General features: G+C 45.1%; 1 protein-coding gene across 7 annotated transcripts in view; it reads right to left on the bottom strand.

Annotated features, from left to right (window-relative positions):
• CAPN13 (calpain 13) overlaps nucleotides 1-20,534 on the bottom strand; it is a 107,517-nt gene that overhangs the window by 63,046 nt on the left and 23,937 nt on the right. For all 7 annotated transcript variants that reach the window (XR_001918821.1, XM_018055476.1, XM_018055475.1 and 4 more), the window contains exons 2-5: nucleotides 19,379-19,607; nucleotides 9,368-9,446; nucleotides 7,647-7,762; nucleotides 2,063-2,196 (exon numbers count right to left, since the gene is read on the bottom strand). Coding sequence is in view for 6 of the 7 variants with exons in the window: in XM_018055476.1 (XP_017910965.1) it covers nucleotides 2,063-2,196; nucleotides 7,647-7,762; nucleotides 9,368-9,446; nucleotides 19,379-19,576 (527 nt within the window). In the remaining variant the exon portion in view is untranslated. The remainder of the gene's footprint in view (nucleotides 1-2,062; nucleotides 2,197-7,646; nucleotides 7,763-9,367; nucleotides 9,447-19,378; nucleotides 19,608-20,534) is intronic.

Here is a 20,534-nt window from a genome sequence, read left to right as displayed (position 1 = left end):
AAAGTCTGGAATCCAAGTGTTTACTCAGTATCCTCTACACCCTGGGAGGGAAAGAGGACCTCTCCACTCAGACATGTGGGTTCTCCATGCTTGTTCTTGTGGGCCAGAGACTGAAGCAAAAAGAAGCAAAAGACAAATCCTTTTCTTCTAGGACAGGCAGTGTCAAGGGATGATGGACAGGCATGTGCCTGGGGAGGACAGATCTGACCCCAGCTTGGCCTCAAACACTGTGTGACTCTGGGCAAGTCATTTCATCCCCCACTAGCCTCGGTTTCCTCATCTTTCAGAGAAGGTAGGGTTTGATGCTGGCAGAGGCTCCGTCTAGCTCTGATGTGCTCTATTTGATTTCCTCCACATTCTACAATCCCCTTCTTTGGATGGAGGGGAAAGCTTTTTAAATAGCTTTGGAGTTGGCAACATTTTCTCCGGCTCTAGGTTTCTTCAGGCAGTTCAATGTGGATTCTGAGTCCAGTTTCCCATTTCTTTTCAAGCTGAATGACAGCTTTAGGTCAGCTGTTAACAAAATGGGGTCAAAGTCATCACTTCATTCTCGAGCTCTCTAATTCTCCAAGTGAACCGCCTTGCTCCCCCCTTTCAATAAAGGAAAAAAAAAAAAATGAAGCCCTGGAATGGTGAGCGCTGAATCCACCCAAGACAGATAATGGCAGTATTTGCATAAGAAGCTTAGAAGTGAATTAACCTCCCAAAACATATGGATTGTTTCAACCACCTTGGTTGTTTTCTGGGCTTCATTCTCAAATGTTAATGTCCAGCTCTTCCTGACACTGGAAATGAGTAACAGCTTTAGTTTGGAACAAGTTGACTCAAAAGAAACAATGTATAAAAAGAGTGCTAGCTATGTGCCTTTCAGCAGGACAGGGACTGGTAGTGGTCTGTGGGGTCGGAACCATTCTTCAGAGCCCAAGACTGGGCGGGGTGTGGTCTACAGTCTTGCCAAATAATGTCGCCTGATCAAATGACCAAAGACCTCAGCAGACTCAGCTTAATCACTTGCACCTGCCATCACATCACTATTCGGAGTCTTGGCTTCCCCATATGAACCAATGCTTAAGCTTTGGTTAGGAAGATCTTTGGGGAACTTGATTCCAGAACACTCTCCACTACTCATGTTCTCCCGAAATGTGGGGTCCCCTGGCCTTCTGTCTCCTAGTATTGATTCCTAGCTGTGACGTGTCCCTCACCTGTGTGGCTCTTGATGCTAGCAACCTCTTACACACATATAACTCTTGCATACCCCACCTGGGCCAGCCTGAGCATCTCTACTCCAGCATGCAGTGCAGCGCCTAGACTATGACGAAAGGCACAATAAACATCTGTTGAATAAAATCAACCCAAATTGTGTAAGCGAAGCACATGACTTGAGGAGTTCACAGGTACTTCAGCTTGCGAACACCAGAAAATAGTCCTTGACACAGGGTGTTTAGACCATATGATAATAAGCAGCTCCTGCCCTGCCCCCCACACATAAATCCAATCTCACGGTACCCACACCAGGCCCCAGACTGTCTGCTGGGGTTGCTGCTCATATCATTCCCATTGTTGGGGATGTCCATGCCCCCATGTCCCCTCTCCCTCTTCTGAACTCTCACCCATCCTTTAAGGCCTCGCTCACCGCCACCTCCACTGTGCAGCGTCAGCTGACTCTCTGTGAGTCAGAAAGTCAGAACTACTGTCTCTCTTCTCTGCCCTCTCAGCAGACTTTGCCCATGATATTGTATTTTATTTGGGCCTGTACACCAGCCCCTAAAATAGTACCACTGTCAGGCCCTGCTTCTGTCCAGCTCTGCCCCGCCCACCCCTCGCTGTGTGCCTCTGGGTCCCTCCCAATGGTTGTGTCTAACACAGCCTTGCACATGTGATTATTTATATAGGATGTCCCACGAGGTGGCAAAGGCTCTGAGGCTCCCAGGGGCACTGCTTGAATTGAGCAGAGTTGCCAAAAGTCTCGGGACCGACTGGCGGGGAGCATCTGTCAGGGCTAGTGGCTGGGCGGGCAGGGCTAGTATCCAGACCCCAGGCATGGGGACAGGCCCATCCTTACTTGGCGTAGGCCTTCTCCAGCAGGCACGGCCAAAACTCTCGCTTGTTGCGAGGTTTGACAAAGAGGTACTCGTTGTTCAGGACAGGTAGGCGATCGTCAATGACCACTTCCACCCACTGGCCACACCGCCAGAACTGGAGGAGAGAGAGCAAAATATATGCCTTAGTAGAGCTGGGGCAGGAGGGAGGTGCTGATCCCCCAACCCAGGCCAAAAGATTACCACCATCGCCACATGACCACCGCAGTGTGACAAGAAGTCTATGCAGATCAAAATCCAAGCCCAGGTTGGCAGACAGGGGACGGGCCTGTCATCTCACTGACAGGTGAGTCACAGGTCGAGTTAATCAAGGAAAACACAGGCAGGGAGGAAGGCGTCTCGGGTCTAGCTGGACTTTGCTGCTAATTCCTGCCTCACTTTGGCATGGCCTTTGTGAGCTTCGGACACACGCAAGAGGCTCCAGGTACATCTTGTGTACAAAATGGGCGCAGCAAGAGCAGATGCTGATAGCAGAGGAGAATAGGTGACTGGGAGTGTCCTGATGGGGAAGGAGAGCCTTTGGGGAGCTGGAGGCTCAAGGGAAGAAGGGCAGGATTTCTGCAGGTGGCAAGGAGGTGGGAAAGCATCCCAGATGGTAGCCACAGAGTGGGCAGGACACAGAGGCCTCCAAACGTGAGGTTGCTGGGGAGGACTGAGCAGGTTGAGCCTCACCCCGGCCCTCCTGTCCTCACGTCCGGCTGGCTCTGCCATCAGAGCAGCAGCAATGAAGCAGGCTGGCACTGCTGCCGCCAAGAGCGTAAGCGAACCAGATGTTCCTCTCCAAAACAGACTGGTTTAATCTTCAGCATTCAACTCTTAATGGTTCACCCGGGGATGCTGCCAAATGACGAAAATTCATAACAAAGGCAGCTTTTTGGAGTTTGTTTGCCGGTCTCTGGATCAGCAACCGGGCTTCCGGTCTTAGGCCTGAGTCTTGACACAGGCAAGCCTCCAACAGCATGGTTCAGAATAAGTCCGGGTGGATGTGATCCATCACCTGCTCGTGGTGAGGGGGAGCCATCCGCGTGGCCTTGTCCACAGCTGAATGTCCCAGGTGTTGGATTGTTGCACCTGCATGAGGATGCATTATTGAAGCAGAGATGGAGACCAAGACAGAGATGTCAGGGGAGACAAAACAAAGACAGTGTTCTTGCGGTCTTTAATGAACCAGTCCACTGGAGCTGGTGTTCTCAGAGCTGTGGGTCTGCGTCCCCACTACGGTCAGATGCACAGGCGGCTGAAGTGGGGAGCCAACAGAGACGCTGTTATAGTGAGATCATTGAACATGTCTGAAGCACCAAGGAAGATAACCCTGGCTTTTGGATGGAGGGTACCAGAAGCACAGACCGATTGGAGTTTAATTGGATGGCAAAGTGTAGGAGCCAGTGTCCAGTCAGTGGAACCATGCTCCAGGCCTAGTTTAATCCTGACCAATAGCTATTGGATAAGATACTTAATTCTCTGTGACTCAGTTTCCTCATCTGTCAAATGGTGGTGAGAGTAAGAACCACCTCACACTGACTGGATCAGATGAGACTGTGAGAGTGGGATCACAGTTTTGAAAGAAGGAACTGTTTTTTCAATAGCCTTTTTGTTCAGCACCTAGGATAGTGCCCAGCACACAGTAGGCCACCAAGAGTGAGTGAGTCCTGGCTTGAATGAGCCCCTCTGATTGGTTCCACCTTTACTTGCACCTTCCCAGGCCAGTAGAGCTGACCAGACTTGCTCTCCCTATACAAAGGGAACCTCAGATAAGATCACTGTTCCCAGAAAGGATGTAAATGGCCTGATGAAAATGGGCTTGTCAAGAATGAGGTCAGCGATCTGTGTTTCCTAGTTCACGTCTCTGGATGAGGAGGGCTGGCCCCTAGATAATATCTGCACCCTTTAACAGGCAGCCATCTGACCAGCACCCAAGTATCTGCAGGAAACCAGAAGGGTTTTGGGCAAAGCATCCACGTTGCCCAGATACAAGGCTCTTTACTGAGAACTGTGCCCAAACTCAGAAAGAACAGATATACAGAGGTCAACACTGCAGCTATTTCTGGAGAACCGTGGGACTTTCTTCACCTTCCAGAAGGGCAGAGCATACCCTGCCTAGACCTCAATTTGTCCTAACCACCTGTCTCTCCACCACTTGTAGCTTTGAGGTGAGCCTGGACACAGCTAAACCCTGCCCCCTCTGGCTAACTTTTCAGTGTGATCCTTGGACCAGTAATATCAGCATCATCTGTTAGAAGACCTAGCATGCAAATAATTGGACTTCAGGAAGAGAAAACAGGATAAAGGAGGATGCCCAGAAAAAAAATGGAAGGCAACAGCTGAGCAGAAAAAGGAGGCAGGTCTTCAGAAAGAAGGGGCTTACTGAATTCCAGGCAAGATTATTCTTCAAAAGGACACAGACATAGAGAACAGACTTACGGACACAGCGGGGTCGGGGAGGAAGGAGAAGGTGGGATGTATGGAAAGAGTAACACGGAAACATATACGTTAAGTAAGTAAGTAAGCGAAGTAGCTCAGTTGTGTCTGACTCTTTGCGACCCCGTGGACTGTAGCCTACCAGGCTCCTCTGTCCATGGGATTTTCCAGGCAACAGTACTGGAGTGGATTGCCATTTCCTTCTCCCATGGATCTTCCCGACCCAGGGATCGAACCTGGGTCTCCCGCATTGTAGACAGACGCTTTACCATCTGAGCCATCAGGGAAAATAGGCAGCCAATGGGAATTTGCTGTATGACTCAGGGAACTTAAACAGGGTTCTGTAACAACCTAGAGGAGTGAGATGGGGAGGAAGGTGGGAGGGAGGTTCAAGCGGGAGGGGACATAGGTATACCCATGGCTGATTCATGTTGATGTTCAGCAGAAACCAACAGAATACTGTAAAGTAATTATCCTTCAATTAAAAATAAATACATTTAATTATAAAAAGGCATACATCTGGACATATTCTAAAGAAATTTCCGAACCAAGGAGAGAGAGAGATTGGATGGCAAAGTGTAGGAGTCAGTGTCCAGTCAGTAGAACCGTGCTCCAGGCCTAGCTTTTTCCTGAGCAATAGCTATCGGATAAGATGCTTAATTCTCTGTGACTCAGTTTCCTCATCTATCAAATGGTGGTAAGAGTAGAACCACCTCACACTGTGACTGGGATCGGATGAGACTGTGAGTGGGATCACAGTTTTGATCATACAAATTTGTAGTTTGAAAGAATGTGTTGCATACAAGGTCAAGAAAATAGGTTGGATATTTCTTCTGCAACATTGGAGAAGCTATAAGACAATGGAAAAATGTTTACAGATTTTTGAGAAAAAGGAATGTAATCCAAAAATCCTAAATCCAACTGAAATACTGTTTTAAAGAAAGAGCAAGTGAAAAAAATACTCACGTAATCTGAGGAAACTATTCAAGGAATTACTCCTACCAAATGATAATGAAGTTTGAACAAAAATCTTAAGGGGAAATGAAGGCTGAAGGAAACAATGGTGAATTTGAATGGTGAGTTTTGAATATGTTTTGGACAAGAAACATACTTGTAACATAGTGAGAGTAAAATTGATAGTGAAAGGATGAGCAAAAATATAACAGGGAAATGTAAGTAACAGGAATCTAGAGTAGCAATGTGAAAATCAGGTGAGGAGGAAGTCAAGGTTAGAAGCTTCATACGTAACAAAGAGGGATATTGTGTAAGTTTTGTTCTAAAAGCTGAAGAGCAAAACCAGAATTATTTGGGTACAAAAGAATAGAGCAAGAAAACTATAAAGTCAAAACATAAAAGGAACCCTCCAAACTATAACTTTGGGAAAGAACTTTAATTCACTTCTTTTAGAATATGACAAATCAAACAGACAAAAGATAAGCCAAGACAAAAGAGATAATTGCAGATCATATAATCTATAAATCAGAGAACTTGACTGCATATATCAAACTTACAACCACTGGATAATTTATTAATATATATATATAGCAAAGAGATTGATAAAGTAGACTTAACCACAAATTAGAGGAAATTAAATAAAATTTCAGAGACTTATGTAAGCAACTTTGGGGCAATGCATTTAAAACTATAGAAGAAATAGTTGATTCTCCCAGCAAAATATAAATTTCAAGAATTAACTCCAGAAGAAATAAGAGGCCCAAGCAGATCAATAGCTATTGAACATACTGGAAGAGTTAAAGAAATCATATTTTAAAAGGAGATAGGTCCAGACAATTTAACAATTGTCTATTTCACTTGCAAAGAACAGATAATCAATGATTAACAACCATTATATAAATTATTTCAGATCAAAGTAAATCTCAGTTTGCTCATATTAAAAAGCTAGTATAACTCCAAAGAAAAACAACAAAAATCTGGAATCCAATTGTACATGTGATATAGATGCAAAAATTCTAATAAATTTTTAGCAACTTGAATCCAACAGTGGATTAAAAGAATGGTATACCAGAAAGTATGCCACTAAAATCAAGAGAAGGCAGAATTTTGCTCTTGCCACCTCATTCAAAATTACAGTCTTCTAATAAATACAGCAAAACAAAATAACTCTATAAAAAATAAATATTGAGACAAAAGTATCTTTATTTGTGGATAATATTTGATAACTAAAAAATATCCAGACATTAATAAAGAAAAAATTAGAATAAGAGAATTTGATAAGGTAGCTAGATACAACTTAACATAAAAAAAGGACTAGCATTCTCTTTTCATCAACATATAGTTAGAAAAATCATTCATGTTAGCTACAAAATTGTAAAATATCTGAGAATACATTTATCAAGAAGGATATGGAAGGAATATCAAAACATAACTATAGCATTTTATTGAAGGACATAAAACTAGTTCTGAATAAATGGAAAGATATACTGTGCTTTTGGAAAGGAATAATTACAATAATAAAAATGTGATTTTTCCAAATTAATACATAAATTTAATGCTGCTCTATTCTGCTTCATGATGGCTTTTCTTTTTAATTAGATGCAATGATTTAAAAATTCTCACAGAAGAATAAATGTGCAAGAATCAACAAGATAAAATATTTTTGAGGGAAAGACACTGAATAAGGAAGGAGAACATGTGCCACCAGCTGTCACAACTCACTCTGAAGCTGCTGAAATCAAAACAACAGAGCGTGGCACAGGCCAGAGAGACAAAATCACAATGGTGTACGGGGTCTTTGATCAATAATTCTTTTCTTTGGCTGATTGTTTCTGCCATACTTTTTATTGGGTTGCCCAAAATGTTCTTTCAGATCTTTCTATAAGATGCTACGGAAAAAAAGAAAAAGAAAAGAAAAAAAAAAAGATGCTATGGAAAAAAGCAAATGAACATTTTGGCCAACCCAATATTTACACGAAAACATGTTAACTGTTTTCTTCCCTATGTGTTGCCAGATCCTGAGTTCAAATCCTTTTGAGGAGCTAACACACATTAACTAACACTTACGTGTCTGTCCCGCATCTCAGGCTGCTAGACCAAGAGAACGTTCAAGACAGCTGCCTCCCTAGGCTCACAGAGAATCCCATTTAAGGAGCATCCCAGCAGCATACTTACCCGAAAATGGAAAATCCCCGCATACTGGTATGAAAAGCTTTGGTCTATGAGGATCTTCTGCAGGTACCGTGGACTCTGTGTCAAGGCCCCCAGTGCTGCCAGGAACCAGCAATCCCCTGGAGGGGAGGGGGACAGAAGTCATGAGATGCTGTTTGGACATACCTGAAAGCCCCACCCCATGCGCTGCTCAGAGTTGGCGTACCTCCTTCCGAATAATGCTTTTCTCTTCTCCTGTCTGAGAGAGGAGAATTGGGGGAAAGATTCACTGCAAGATAGAGGTGATGGTGGTAGTTATGGAGACAGTGGTGGGGGTAGGGGTGGAGTAGTGATAGGGATGGTGGTGTTGGTGCTGCTATGATGGTGATGGTAGTGTAGTCAGGAGAGCCCCAGCCAAGCGGATGGGCCAACTTGCGTTCTGATTCTCTTTTGGCCCAAGGTGCCCAGAACCAAAGTTACAGCAAATTTTGTTGCCAGCATCGGTGGCAATTGTGCACTCTAAAATTGGGGAGAACAGATTTCTGTTTTTCTTTGCTAATATTTACTCAGTCCCTCCTGGTGTTGGGGCCTTTCCAGCCCATATCCAGGTTCTCCCCTCTTCCCCCTTGAGGGAACATGGCTTTGAGTTTCTCCTTGAAGGTCGCTGTGAGCCCTTTTGAGTAAGCTCACCCTCTTCTCCTGAGTCTTCTCTCCATCTTCACACAATGGCTTGAATGCCCTTTCAAGTCAGGCATGCTGCTGGGTGCAGAAGCCACAAGGATGCCCTCGAGAGGTCCCTCCTCCCGTCAGGAGGCTACTGGCTGGAGGGGACTTTCTCCAACACAGACAGCAAGCCAGGCAGGCTTCTGTCAAAGTCACCAGGTGAAGCCCAAGTGCCAGAGCATCAACTGGAAAGTGACATTCTAAGGGCGTAAGGCCTGCTGTCAGAAGGGTTGTGTCTTATTTATTTATTTGGCTGCACTGGGTCTTAGTTCTGGCATGTGGGATGTAGTTTGCTGACCAGAAATCGAACCTGGGACTCTGCACTGGAAACAAAGAGCCCCAGCCACTGAACCACCAGGGGAGTCCCAAGGGTTGTATCTTATTTTGCTATGTCTCTGGGCTCCATGCCCACTTGCCCACCCCAAGGAGTCTCGCCCCCCACTCCTAGGGTTCTTGCTAAGGGGTGTTGCATGGCCACACCTGCTACCGACCAGGGGCCTCCCTTCTTCTGCCACACTCCTCAGGTCTCAGCAACAACTCCGCCCTGTGCCTGTCCAGTGGGTTGGAGGGAGTCACACAGCTCTAGATTCAAACTCAACTCTGTCACATATTGCTTTTGTGACATGAAAGACATTATTGTGTCCCTTAGACCCCTAGCTTCCACATATATAAAATGAGGATGTTGCAGGGTTAATGAACTATTTCATGCAAAGTATCTAGCAAAGGCTTGCAAAAGTTCAATAAACATTTACTTCCCTCTACTCAGTGCTCAGACCAAACTCTGTGCATATTTTCTCCTTTCCTTTGACAATTCCTCTCCCTAAAGGGCTCTGCACACCCACTGCTAAGCTGATTTGCAGGCTGAAGGTCTGAGCACGAGTAGTCCAACCACAGCAACACTGAGGGTGCCGGCCTCTATGGGGCTGGGTAGGGGCACTTCTCTCCACCCACTGCTGCTCAGAGGTGGACTATGGGCAGCCTGCCTCCATCTAGGTCCAAGAAGAAAGAGGTTGAGTTCTTACCTGCCTCTCCTTGTTGGATATCGAATCTGCTCGCACCTTCCAGGATGAAGAGAGGCTCTGATTTACCCTTCAATAAATCCTTAGAAAAGAGCAGGGGAAAGCCATGAGCATCTTTTATCCCTCTGTCTCCCAGGGTGGTATCCAAGACATCACTCTCCTCGTCTTTGAGGAATAGAGGTTACTTTGTAAAGAGGTGTTTAGAATCTGAGTTAGGAAAGTTCCCCTCATTCTTCAGGTTTTGTTGCTAACAAGGAGGCAGATGTCAGAGGGGCATATGGGTAACTGCCCAGATAGGCAATAAATGCATGGGCAGACTGCACGAGGAGATAAGGACCAGGATCCTTACATCAAATGATCAGCCATCCTGGTCCCAACAGCAGTGTTTCATTAAGAGTCTATAAACAGCCAGGAAAGAAAAGGATGCATTTACTAGAGGAAACTTTTACTAACATAATCACACTTTCCTTGTGAAATGTCATCTCTCAGAAGTCAGTATAGGCATTCGGAGCTCCAGGTTCAAGTCCAGCCACGTGCTGTACAGGATGCAGGCTGTGTATTACTCAGGTCTTTGCCCACTCCCTGGCTAACACCCAGACTGATTCTGGAAGACCCCAGGCAGCTTCTAGGTTTTCCTGCAACCAGGAGCCCACAGGATTTCCTCAGCGTCCTCTCTGTGTCCTGTAGCTCCATTGCATGGATTTGCATGATTTGGTATAATTGTTCCTGTGTCATTTCTTTTCACATTGACAAGAGAGTTCCCAGAAAACGGGGCTGCAAAGTGGAAATGGATTCATCTGCTCAACAGCCATGAACATGTGAAGTCCTGTAGCTTGTGAGACCTGTCAGCCCTTCGTAAACTGCCCTCCCGTTTCCTGGTGGAGCCTTCATGGGGCACACAAAGCTGTGCGTGCTTGCAAACAAGTCAGCCAGCCCACTGCACCAGGCCTCCTCCCACCATCTTCTCTGCATACAACTGGCCCTCTCTGATGACCATGAAGGGAGCCCTCAGGCCCAGGTCCTTGCAGTGGAGCCCCTGAGCTGACCCTCTGCCCTACACTTGGCTGCACAGAACTCGGGGTCTCTCTTAACACCAATAGGAAGGGCAGAGCTGTCACAGGGTCCTGAAGGGATCAGCTCTCCCAGTGTCAAAGCAACTTGGGGTGCTTCGGTGGCTCTAGTTGTCCCCTCCCTTTCTACTGGAAGAGGGAACTCGAGGTCTTAGTGGAGGCTGGCTGGAGATCCTCCACTCAAGGGAGTTAAAGAAGAGGGTGAAGGCGTTTGGGTTTTGGCTCAGGTTTCTTGACCACTGCATAAAGAACGCTGCAGCTTGTCGTTTACTCCTGGTTTACCACCCTGATGGGCAGAACAGGGCTGAGGGTCAGAAGAGCAGGACCTGGTGTGGAATCCTGTCTGCATTGTTCCTGGGGCAACCTTGAGCAACTTCCTTTGCTTTGCTAGAGCCTCGGTTTCTTCATGTGTAAGAAAATGGGCATCAAATGAGAAAGTCATGATGTCCCGGCTCCTGTGACCAAACCCTCATGGAGGACGAAATGCTTCATTCACAGTGATCTCCTGACGGACTTGCCAAACAGGAGTCTTCATTATTTTACAAATGAGGAAGGATGTGAAATATTAGCGTAGCGTCAGACAAGGGGCCTGTTCAATAAATATTGATTCCCTGCTTCTGTAATATTTGCAAAATTAAAAAGACCACACTCATGGATAAACCTAGTGTCTCCAATGCATTCATTATTAAACAAGAGAGAATAAAAACAAGAATTACACAGTCAAATTATAAATAAAAGAAAGAAAAAAAGAGCCTCACAAATATAGGTGGAAGAAAATGATAAAGAGAACAACTGATGAATTACAAAATAGAAACCCAGCAAGATCAGCAAATACATTGTATTTAGGGAGAAGGTTTACTTAGACCCAATCTTTGGCTAATATGGTAGAGAATCTTATTTCAAATAAAATTAGAAATCTTGGTTTAACGATATAAAAACATGATGTAAAATTCTATACTAATTGGTTTAAAACATACTGAAGATTGTTGGACAAAAATTAATATGGCCCAAAATGATCCAAGTTGGTAAGTCACCTGACAATCAATAACCTTGATATAGTTTTTTTTTTAATGATTAAAGAATATCTCCCTAATATCTCTGTCAAGGCTTCTACACACAGTTTTGTTGCTGAGTTCTCTCAAATTTTCAGGGAATAAACAACTCCTGTGTTGCTTGTAGTTTTAGCATTAGGGAAAAAAAAAGAATCCTGTCATTGTTTATTTTAAGAAGCCAGCACAGCCTGGATGCCCAACCCGACACAGACACACAGACACACAGACACACAGACACACAGACACACAGACACAGACACAGACACAGACACAGACACAGACACAGACACAGACACAGACACAGACACAGACACAGACACAGACACAGACACACACAGACACACACACACACAGACACACACACACACACACAGACACACACACACACACACACAGACACACACACACACACAGACACACACACACACACACACAGACACACACACACACACACACACACACACACACACACACACACACACACACACACACACACACACACACACACACACACACACACACACACACACACACACACACACACACACACACACACACACACACACACACACACACACACACACACACACACACACACACCACACACACACACACACACACACACACACACACACACACACACACACACACACACACACACACACACACACACACACACACACACACACACACACACACACCCCTCACAGACTGATTTCACTTGTGGAAAAATACTGAAATAAATACCTGGCAAGGGAATCAACAATAAATTATACAACTAACTGCCGGGAGCCAGTGTGAGGAATCCCGCCCGTGACAAGGTCATGAGGAAGGAAGCTGACATACGCAAGGCGTGCTCAGACTTCAGGGACCCCTCTGGAAATTCCTAAGCATGTACCCCAACAAAAATCTGCCGGCTTTTGTGCTCTGCTTTTCCACTCTTCTGACATTTTCTGGAAAAAGTCAATTCAGGGCTTTAGTCTTCTGCATTTGAAAGAGTGTTTCAATCCAAAAACCCTCTGATGGCTTTCTAGCCTGCCTGCAGGACTCGTGCAGCTGCGCATGTGATTGTTTGAGGCCTCCTGACCGCAGGAGGCACAGGAAGCTTAAAACATCCTAGGAATGTAGGAGCTTCCGAGGAGTCAAAATCTTTAGAATAGGACTGATTAAAAGTTTCATTTTGGGGGTCAATGCTTGCTGCCAAATTTTCATATCCTTTATTTTTAGATATAGTTGGTATATAGAAAAACAAGTAGTAGACCTGGTATTAGCAACATTAGATCTTCGAGTTAAGTACCTTCTTTGTTATATCCCACTGCACCTTTGTTCTATAGAGATGTAACTTTAATGCTTTAAGGAGATGCAGATTAAAGAAAAACACTTCAGGGGAAACAAAATTAACATTCATTAAGGAAGAGAGCCAAAAAGTGTTAACAAGCCTCTTGGCCAGAAGATAATGTAAATCACCTGAGACCTTTTGTATACAAAATGATGTATAGAAAGAGTCTGGGCTGCGAACGCTACATAATTTTGTGTTATCCATTGATCTCCATGTTTTATCAAAAGTATAAAAGGCCTTCTGAACAATAAAGGAGGGGGGCCAGGGGCCGGGGGCCAGTTTCTCGGGCCAGCTTCTCGAACTAGTCTCTCGGCCTGGTTTCTTGGGACTCTGGCTCCCCCCGTGTCTTTTTCTCTCTTTCTTCTTCTCTCCCTTTCCTTCTCTCTGCTCTTTACTTTAACTTCAGGCTGAATCTCCACCTGGGGCGCGGAGGCTCGCCAGGTCTACTTACTTGCCCCGGCTGTTAAGACCCGCGCGAAAGGGAGCTTAAGGCGAGGCACCCTTAGATATTCAAGTGGGCGCCGGTGGCCCAACGTAGATGGTGCAAATTCCTTGTCTGGAATTTTATTGGCCTTCCGCGTAAACCAAGCTATTCAGCCCTCTTCCTCCACTTAATCTTCTTACTACACTATAGTTTCTTAATCTAATCTTATATTAATAAATAAACAAGTCTTTCCACGCCAACGCCGTCCACCCTTCGAATTCCCTGGATCCACCGGGGCTGGACCCCGGCAACTAACCCACTATCATCAAGTAGGGTTTGCCATAGAAATGTAGGATGCCAGGATGGATTCCTATCAGGATATCTGATGACATCAAATGACATTTACGTAGGCCAAAAGAAAAATAATTGCTCTCTTTCCAGTAAATGCCATGAAGGCATTTCATAAATGCACAACTTTTTCTGATTCACCAGAATATTAAAATTAAAAAACTGCAAATTTTGCCAAGTAGGAACAGAAGGATACTTTAACATTCTGAAGATTAAATGGGAATTATTTCAAACCAAAAATCAGTCATCAACATCAAGTTCATGGACAAACACTAGAAGTGTGTGCATCAAAGTTGGGCACAAAACTAGCATTTTTTTGACTCTTTTTCTGAGCCACCTGTTCCTTCCTCACCCTGGTTTAAGAAGGGTCCTGGGCAATCCCAAAAGAGCAACGGAAGGAGGAGACAGAAATCATACCCAGAAGCATTTCAGTCTGCTGGGCCGGCTTTCTGAGACCAGGCCCTCAGAGAAAACAGGTTAATATGCTTGGAAGATAAAAATCCTCTGGCTCTGGGTAGGTGCCCTGTCACCACGTGGGCCGGGTGCACCATGACGGCAAGGCAGTGTGACAGGACTGGTGATGGGCAGCCTCTGCCCTGGGAGTGACTCAGAATCACCCAGAAGTTTTGCAGATATGCAGGCTGCTGGATGTAGGTCAGTGGAGGTAGAGTTCAGGATCTGCATAGCCCCTCCGGTGATTCCAAGGCTCAACAGGGCAAGAAGCAGGTTCAGAGAGGTTGAGTGATTTATCCTAGGTCACACAGGAGGCAGGCTGTGCATTAGACACTCCACCCACAGAGTGCCTTTGCCGTGGACCACACCAGCAGGCAGGGTCTGATTCTGTGACATGGATTGGCCCTTTGAGGCCTCTGCAATGTCATCCGTACAGAAGGAAGCTGTGATGGTTCATTTTATGTGTCAATTTGACTGGCTCACAGGGTGCCTAGATATTTGGCTATACATTATTTCAAAGGAGTGCTTCCAGATGAAATTAGCATCTGAATCAAGGGACTCAGTAAAGGAGACTGCCCTCCCCAACGTGGATGGGCGCCATCCAAGCTATGGAGGGCCTGAACAGAACAAAAGGTAGAGGAAGGGAGAATTCACCCCTTCTCTACCTGACTGCTGCCCAGGGGCTGGGGATGACATCATCAGCCCCATTGGTTCTCGGGCCTTCCCGTGTGGGCTACACTATACCATTGGATCTCCCGGGTCTCTAGTTTGCAGATAGCAGACTGTGGGATGTCTTGCCTCCATAACTACGTGTGCCAATTCCTCATAACAGATGAAGTCACAAGCTATATCTGTGCAGTTACTATTGGTTATGTCCTATAGGAGATCTTGACCTCTCCCCTCTCTGCATCCACACCCACACCCATATCTGAAGTGGTATGACAGGCACTCCACTGCAGTCAACCTTGGAGGGGTCTTTCTAATGTGGCATCACTTCCTATGTTCTGGACAGTGATTCCTGTGTTCTTTTCAAGAGCTCCTCATGCCCTGCCCCAGACGGTTGCGCTCTGGGATGGGGAAACCCCAGGCTTAGCGTGCTGGCTTTCAGACACAGCCCCTTTCAGCCAGTGACCAGAGTTCAGGCAGGGCCAGGTGGCAGCGTCACTCCCTTTTCTATTTTTTGTTAGAGAACTTTGCTTTATTGGAATCAAAGTTCTTTGGTGCTGTGCTAATTGTCTGTTGTGTGTTCTGTGTCTGTTGCCTTCTGTTACCTATTGTTAACCCCTTCCTTTCTGGGACAACTTATGTTGGAACCAAGATGAGTCACATCTAGTAAATGGTCCTTTCGGAAACTCTGCTCTGGTTACTTGGAAGATGAATGTTGTCATCTGGGTAAGTGACATTCTGGGCTTGCCACAGGCCAGAATCCACAGTGGGGCTGGGTGCTGAACCCTGAACCTGTTTTGGGCCCACAGCCCATTCTTCAGGTGTGTAATGAACATGTTTTTCACTAGAGAATGAAGACAAAGATGAAATTTCAATCTCTTACTCTGACATATTGGTGACCCTGCTGTGAAGATCTCTATCCACAATTCTGTGCTTTCCAATATGGTAGCCACAAGCTATATTAGCTACTTACATTTAAATGAAATCAAATCTTCAACACCTCAGTCACACTGGCCACATTTCAGTTGCTTGATACCAACATGTGACTAGTGGCTCCTGTATTTGCAGAAAGGACATTTCCATCCTTGCAGAAAGTTCTTTTGGATGGTGCTGATCTATTGAATGAGGATAATATCATCTGGGCTTCCCTAGTAGCTCAGATGGTAAAGAATCTGCTTGCAATGCATGAGACCTGGGTTCGATCCATGGGTTGGAAAGATCCCCTGGATCCCCACTCCAGTATTCTTTCCTAGAGAATCCCATGGAGAGAGCCTGGCGGGCTACAGTCCATGGGATTGCAAAGAGTCAGACACCACTAGCGACCAACACACACACAGACAATAGCATCTTCCTCAGAGGCCTGTTATGGCAACTAAATGAAATGTTGTATGTAAGGTGCTTAGATTAATACTTAGCATAGAGACATGCTTGATAAATGGAATTTGATATTATTCATGAGATAAAATTTTTAGAAGAAAGTGACTCTACCAAATTTAGTTCAAGGAAATCTCATGTAGAGTCTCTGAGTACAGGCGTAATTCTCGGCATCTCTCCTCCCGAGGCTGGGGCTGCAGGAAGCGTTGAGGAGGATGAGGAGTTGGGTCCTTTCAGCGCCTTTTGCTCTGGGCACAGTCACAGGCATTTATGGAACCTGACTGCCTGCTGGTCGGGGGAAGGGAGGGTCTGGGGAGTGGGTTACTGATTCCTTGAACCCAGAAAAGCTGAAGGAAGCAATGGGAGGAGCTTCTACAGTAGCAAAATGGATCAGGTTTAATTGTTACAGAGAGCAGATAAGAAGAAGAGGTAGACAAAACGAGAGTGAACACGAGCTACATGGGAAACAACCTTTCTTCTTCGTGTAGAAAGCCAAGCCTCGTTTCATGTCCCTGACTCTTGCTCTGTTGCTGAACCTACCAAGCCTGAGTGAGTACTTGAGGTAGGATGATATCCATGCTGGTTTAGCAGTTCCCTAGAGTATGATGCTTTCCCATTGTCTAGAAAACACAGAATGCAGAAATGGCCTAAGGAGCCTTGGTGCGACCTCAGCTGCTATATACCTGAAGTTCAGGGGATGCCAGTCAGGTCTCTGGCCAGGCACTGAGCAAGCTTTAGATTGGGAGGCACCCTTCTAACAGAGATAGACAGCAGAATGTGAGAGGAAAAGCACCCTGCACACTCCCTGCCAGCCTCCTCTGGGCTCCCCAGATGGTTTCCTCTGACCCACATTTCTCCTTAAAAGTGTCTGCTGAAATTGGCTGAAGACTGGAGCTGAGATGACTGGACAGTGAAAGCCCAAGGAATCCTAGGGGATGGCCCCTGTAGCTGCTACACTATGCCATCCCTCTCAAATTAATCGGAGTAACAATAACTAGTGTTTAGTAAGTTCTTACAATGTGTTAGACAATGTTCTATGTATTGTTTTCATTTATTCCTTAAAATAATCTTGTTAGGCATTGGTACCATTTTTATCCTCACTCTTTTCACCTAAAAAAAAAAGAAAAGAAGGGCAGAACACAGACAGAGATTGATTCCTGGTTACTCAGACAAAGCAGGAGAGTCTATTGATGCATAAGATATTACTAGTAGCAAACAGGAGCCTAAAACACAATATGAGGGAAAGTGCAGTATGGGGAGGAGGGGGTGCTTTCCAGTTGGCTCAGTGGTAAAGAATCCGCCTATGCAGGAGATGCAGTTTTGATCCCTGGGAAGATCGCCTGGAAAAGGAAATCGCAATGCACTCCAGTATTCTTGCCTGGAGAATCCCATGCACAGAGGAGCCTGGTGGGCTACATACAGTCCATGGGGTCACAAGGAGTCGCATGACAGCAACTGAGGATGCAGGCACATAGTATGTGAAGTCAGAGATTTTAGCTCAAATCCTGCTCTTTCCCTAACTATGTCACATTGTGCAAGTCACATCACCTGTCTGAACCTGTTCCCTCATAAAACTGGGAAAGAACAAAAAACAGAGAGAGAGAAGACATATGGAAAGCTCTGAAAAATACAAGTGTTGAGTGCTGCCAGTTGCGATAAGGGATACAAAGAAATATCCTCATATACATTTTAAAAGAAATGTGGGAATGAAAATTGATCCCCTGGTAGAGTTTTTGGATGGATAAGCTTTTGGGTGAGATGAAGAATGGGAGTAAAATGTACTTGGCCCCTGGCTGCCTCTGCTATGGGTTCCTGGAATGGTTCTGTGTGAGTCATTTCATTTCTGTTTGCCTCAGTTTCTCCTTGACCCCAAAAGACATCACAAATTGAGATGTTGCTGGAATTAGATAATAAAAAACTCAATCCTTTCTAAATAAAAATGTTATAAATCCAACACTACAAATATAGTCTCACATCTATTCCTCAGTACCTTGTGGAAAAAAAAACATTCTAAAAGAATCTCATCTGAAAATAACAAAGGGAGGAAAAATATAATCCTTCCAAGCTTTAAATAGAGTTCTCTGCTCAGTTCTCCTTAGGAGTGAAGTCCAGAAGAGAGTCACTGGGGACTTGTTGCTTCTGGCTGGTGAGATGGATCCTAGAAGTTTGAAGCACCCTCATCTTAACTAAGCAGCATCCTCAACTCCATCAGATCCCCACTCACCCTCGCCTTCCCCAAAGCTACAAATCAGTCCTGAATTAGGACAAGAGATGGTTACTCCAGGGTTTATGTCTTGTTCCATCATCAGAAAACATCTATTCTGTATATCCTAACCTGGCTTCATTGAGTGTGTTCCACAGAGTTCTTGGCGTTTCATTCACATTCAGTAACCCTGGTGATATTATAATCATTAGCTTACTAGACATTATACTCTGCCCTCTTGTTTTAGGTTCTGCTGTCTGCTTTCGGAAGCATGAACAGGATGTTTGAGCATCAGTGCCCTCAAAGTGGCCCTTAGCCAGGTCCTTTGTATCGTTGAAAATGACGGCACGAGAATGTTTAGTGGACTGAGAAATTTCCCTTGGAGCTTCATGTCCTGAAACTGAGATGGTTCTAGAAAAACCAAGAGGGCTCACTTGGCTGCAAGGTGGAGTTAGTGGTCATCTGTTGGGGTTGGGGAGTCAGGGGATTTGAACATTGCCACAAAATATCTCTTTAATTTTACAACTGATGTCTAAAACTCTTTCATAGGTGATCAGCCTTTATAAGACTAAAAATACAAATACATGTGAGAGAGGCAAGGCAATTGTTGAAATTTATCCTATTGTACAAGTGATTGACATGTTATCTTCCCTTTGAGTAAACTCTAACTAGGAAAGAAAAAAGAAAAAGACAGTGATACCTGAACAGAATAAAGAGTGATGAACACTGACAGAGGGGCTCGTTTATGGAGATGAAAGAGACCCTATAGCTACTACTACAATCCTCATACCTTTGCTTCCCCATTTTTTATGTGGGAATCCTGAGGCATGTAACCTAGTGATATGCTGTGTTAGAACTGTGTTAAAACCCAGGGGTCCTGGTTCCTGGTATAGAGTCTTTCCATCCCACTGTGGATGCAACACTATAGCTGAGGGGATCAGATGAATTTCAGTCTCCTTCCAGTTTGGTTTGGGCCAGCCCTGAAAACCAGGTTTCAAGCCCATCCTTTTTTAGTGGGAAGTACCATGGGAGACAGTCAGAGGGCCCAGGAGATGGGCATGTCCCTGGTGGGGAATTTCACTCACCTTTGGCCGCATCCAGCTTAGGTTGGAGAGGTTTTTTCCCTTGAGGAGCTGCAGACCTATGGAATAAGTCTCGGCAGGGAATGTCTCATCCTCAAACAGCAGCCCTCTGTTTAGGCAATGATCCCACAAGGAGTAAAAGTCCTGCTCCTTGAATTTGATGATGGGGGTCTTGGCTGGAAACTGCTGGTTGTGTGCCATGATTCTTCCTAGAAGAGGTATCAGATCTTTCCTTTTGGGTGAGAAAAAGAGGTATTTTTAGGGATAAGCTGTCAGGAACTTTGCATCACTGGATGTGAGCCCTGGAAGGCATTCAGATGTCTGCCACCTTCACAAGTGAGACTGGAACCAGGTAAGTTCTGTCCCCTGTGACCCAGCCAGTTGGTGGGGGGTAAACCCAAACTAGAATCCAAGAAAACTTCCTTCCAGGTCAGTTTTCAATCTGCCTACTGAACAGCTTTTCAGGATGCTTTTACATGCCTGAGAGACTATTTACACATTAATGAACATTTATTAAGTACTGACCTTGTACCAGGCACTTTTCTGAATGCCGGGAATTCAAAGATAAATATGACATGATATTTATCCCCTGGAGGCTCGTTATCAAGTGGCAAAATATATTAGACATTTCAACAACTAGCTATCGTTCAACAGAAATGGTCTACTTAAAAATGTGTAAAAAGCCCTGTCCTGTGGATATAAAGAGGAGGACCTAGGAACTGCCAAGAGATGTTTCTCCCACGAGTTCTCACCCTGTAATTGGCCTTGGGGGAAAAGAATTTTCCAGGTGGAGAACTGGTAGGTAGATTAAAAAAAAAACAAAAAGTTCCAGGACTTCCCTGGTGGTCCAAGGGCTGAGACTTGGTGTTCCCAATGCAGGGGGCACGGGTTTGATCCCTGAGGAGAACTAGATCCCACATACCACAACTAAGACCCAGGACAGCAAAATAAATAAATAAATATATATATATATATATATATATTTTTAAAGTCCCTCCAGCATCCCGAGTAGCAAGTACATGGAGGACCAGGAGTTGGATTGGAAAGGTCATGGGTGTTAGAAGGAATGGGAGGGGCTGGAGGGTCAATGGAGTGGGAGTTGGGGATAAAGAATGTTGCCAGACAAGGCCAGGAAGGTAGGTTGGAAAGCGGGATTGTT

This window comes from Capra hircus, chromosome 11 (assembly GCF_001704415.2).
Source record: "Capra hircus breed San Clemente chromosome 11, ASM170441v1, whole genome shotgun sequence".
NCBI lineage: Eukaryota > Metazoa > Chordata > Mammalia > Artiodactyla > Bovidae > Capra > Capra hircus.
The sequence above is the reverse complement of the archived record's forward strand: the minus strand, read 5'-3'. Positions and strand labels throughout refer to the sequence as shown.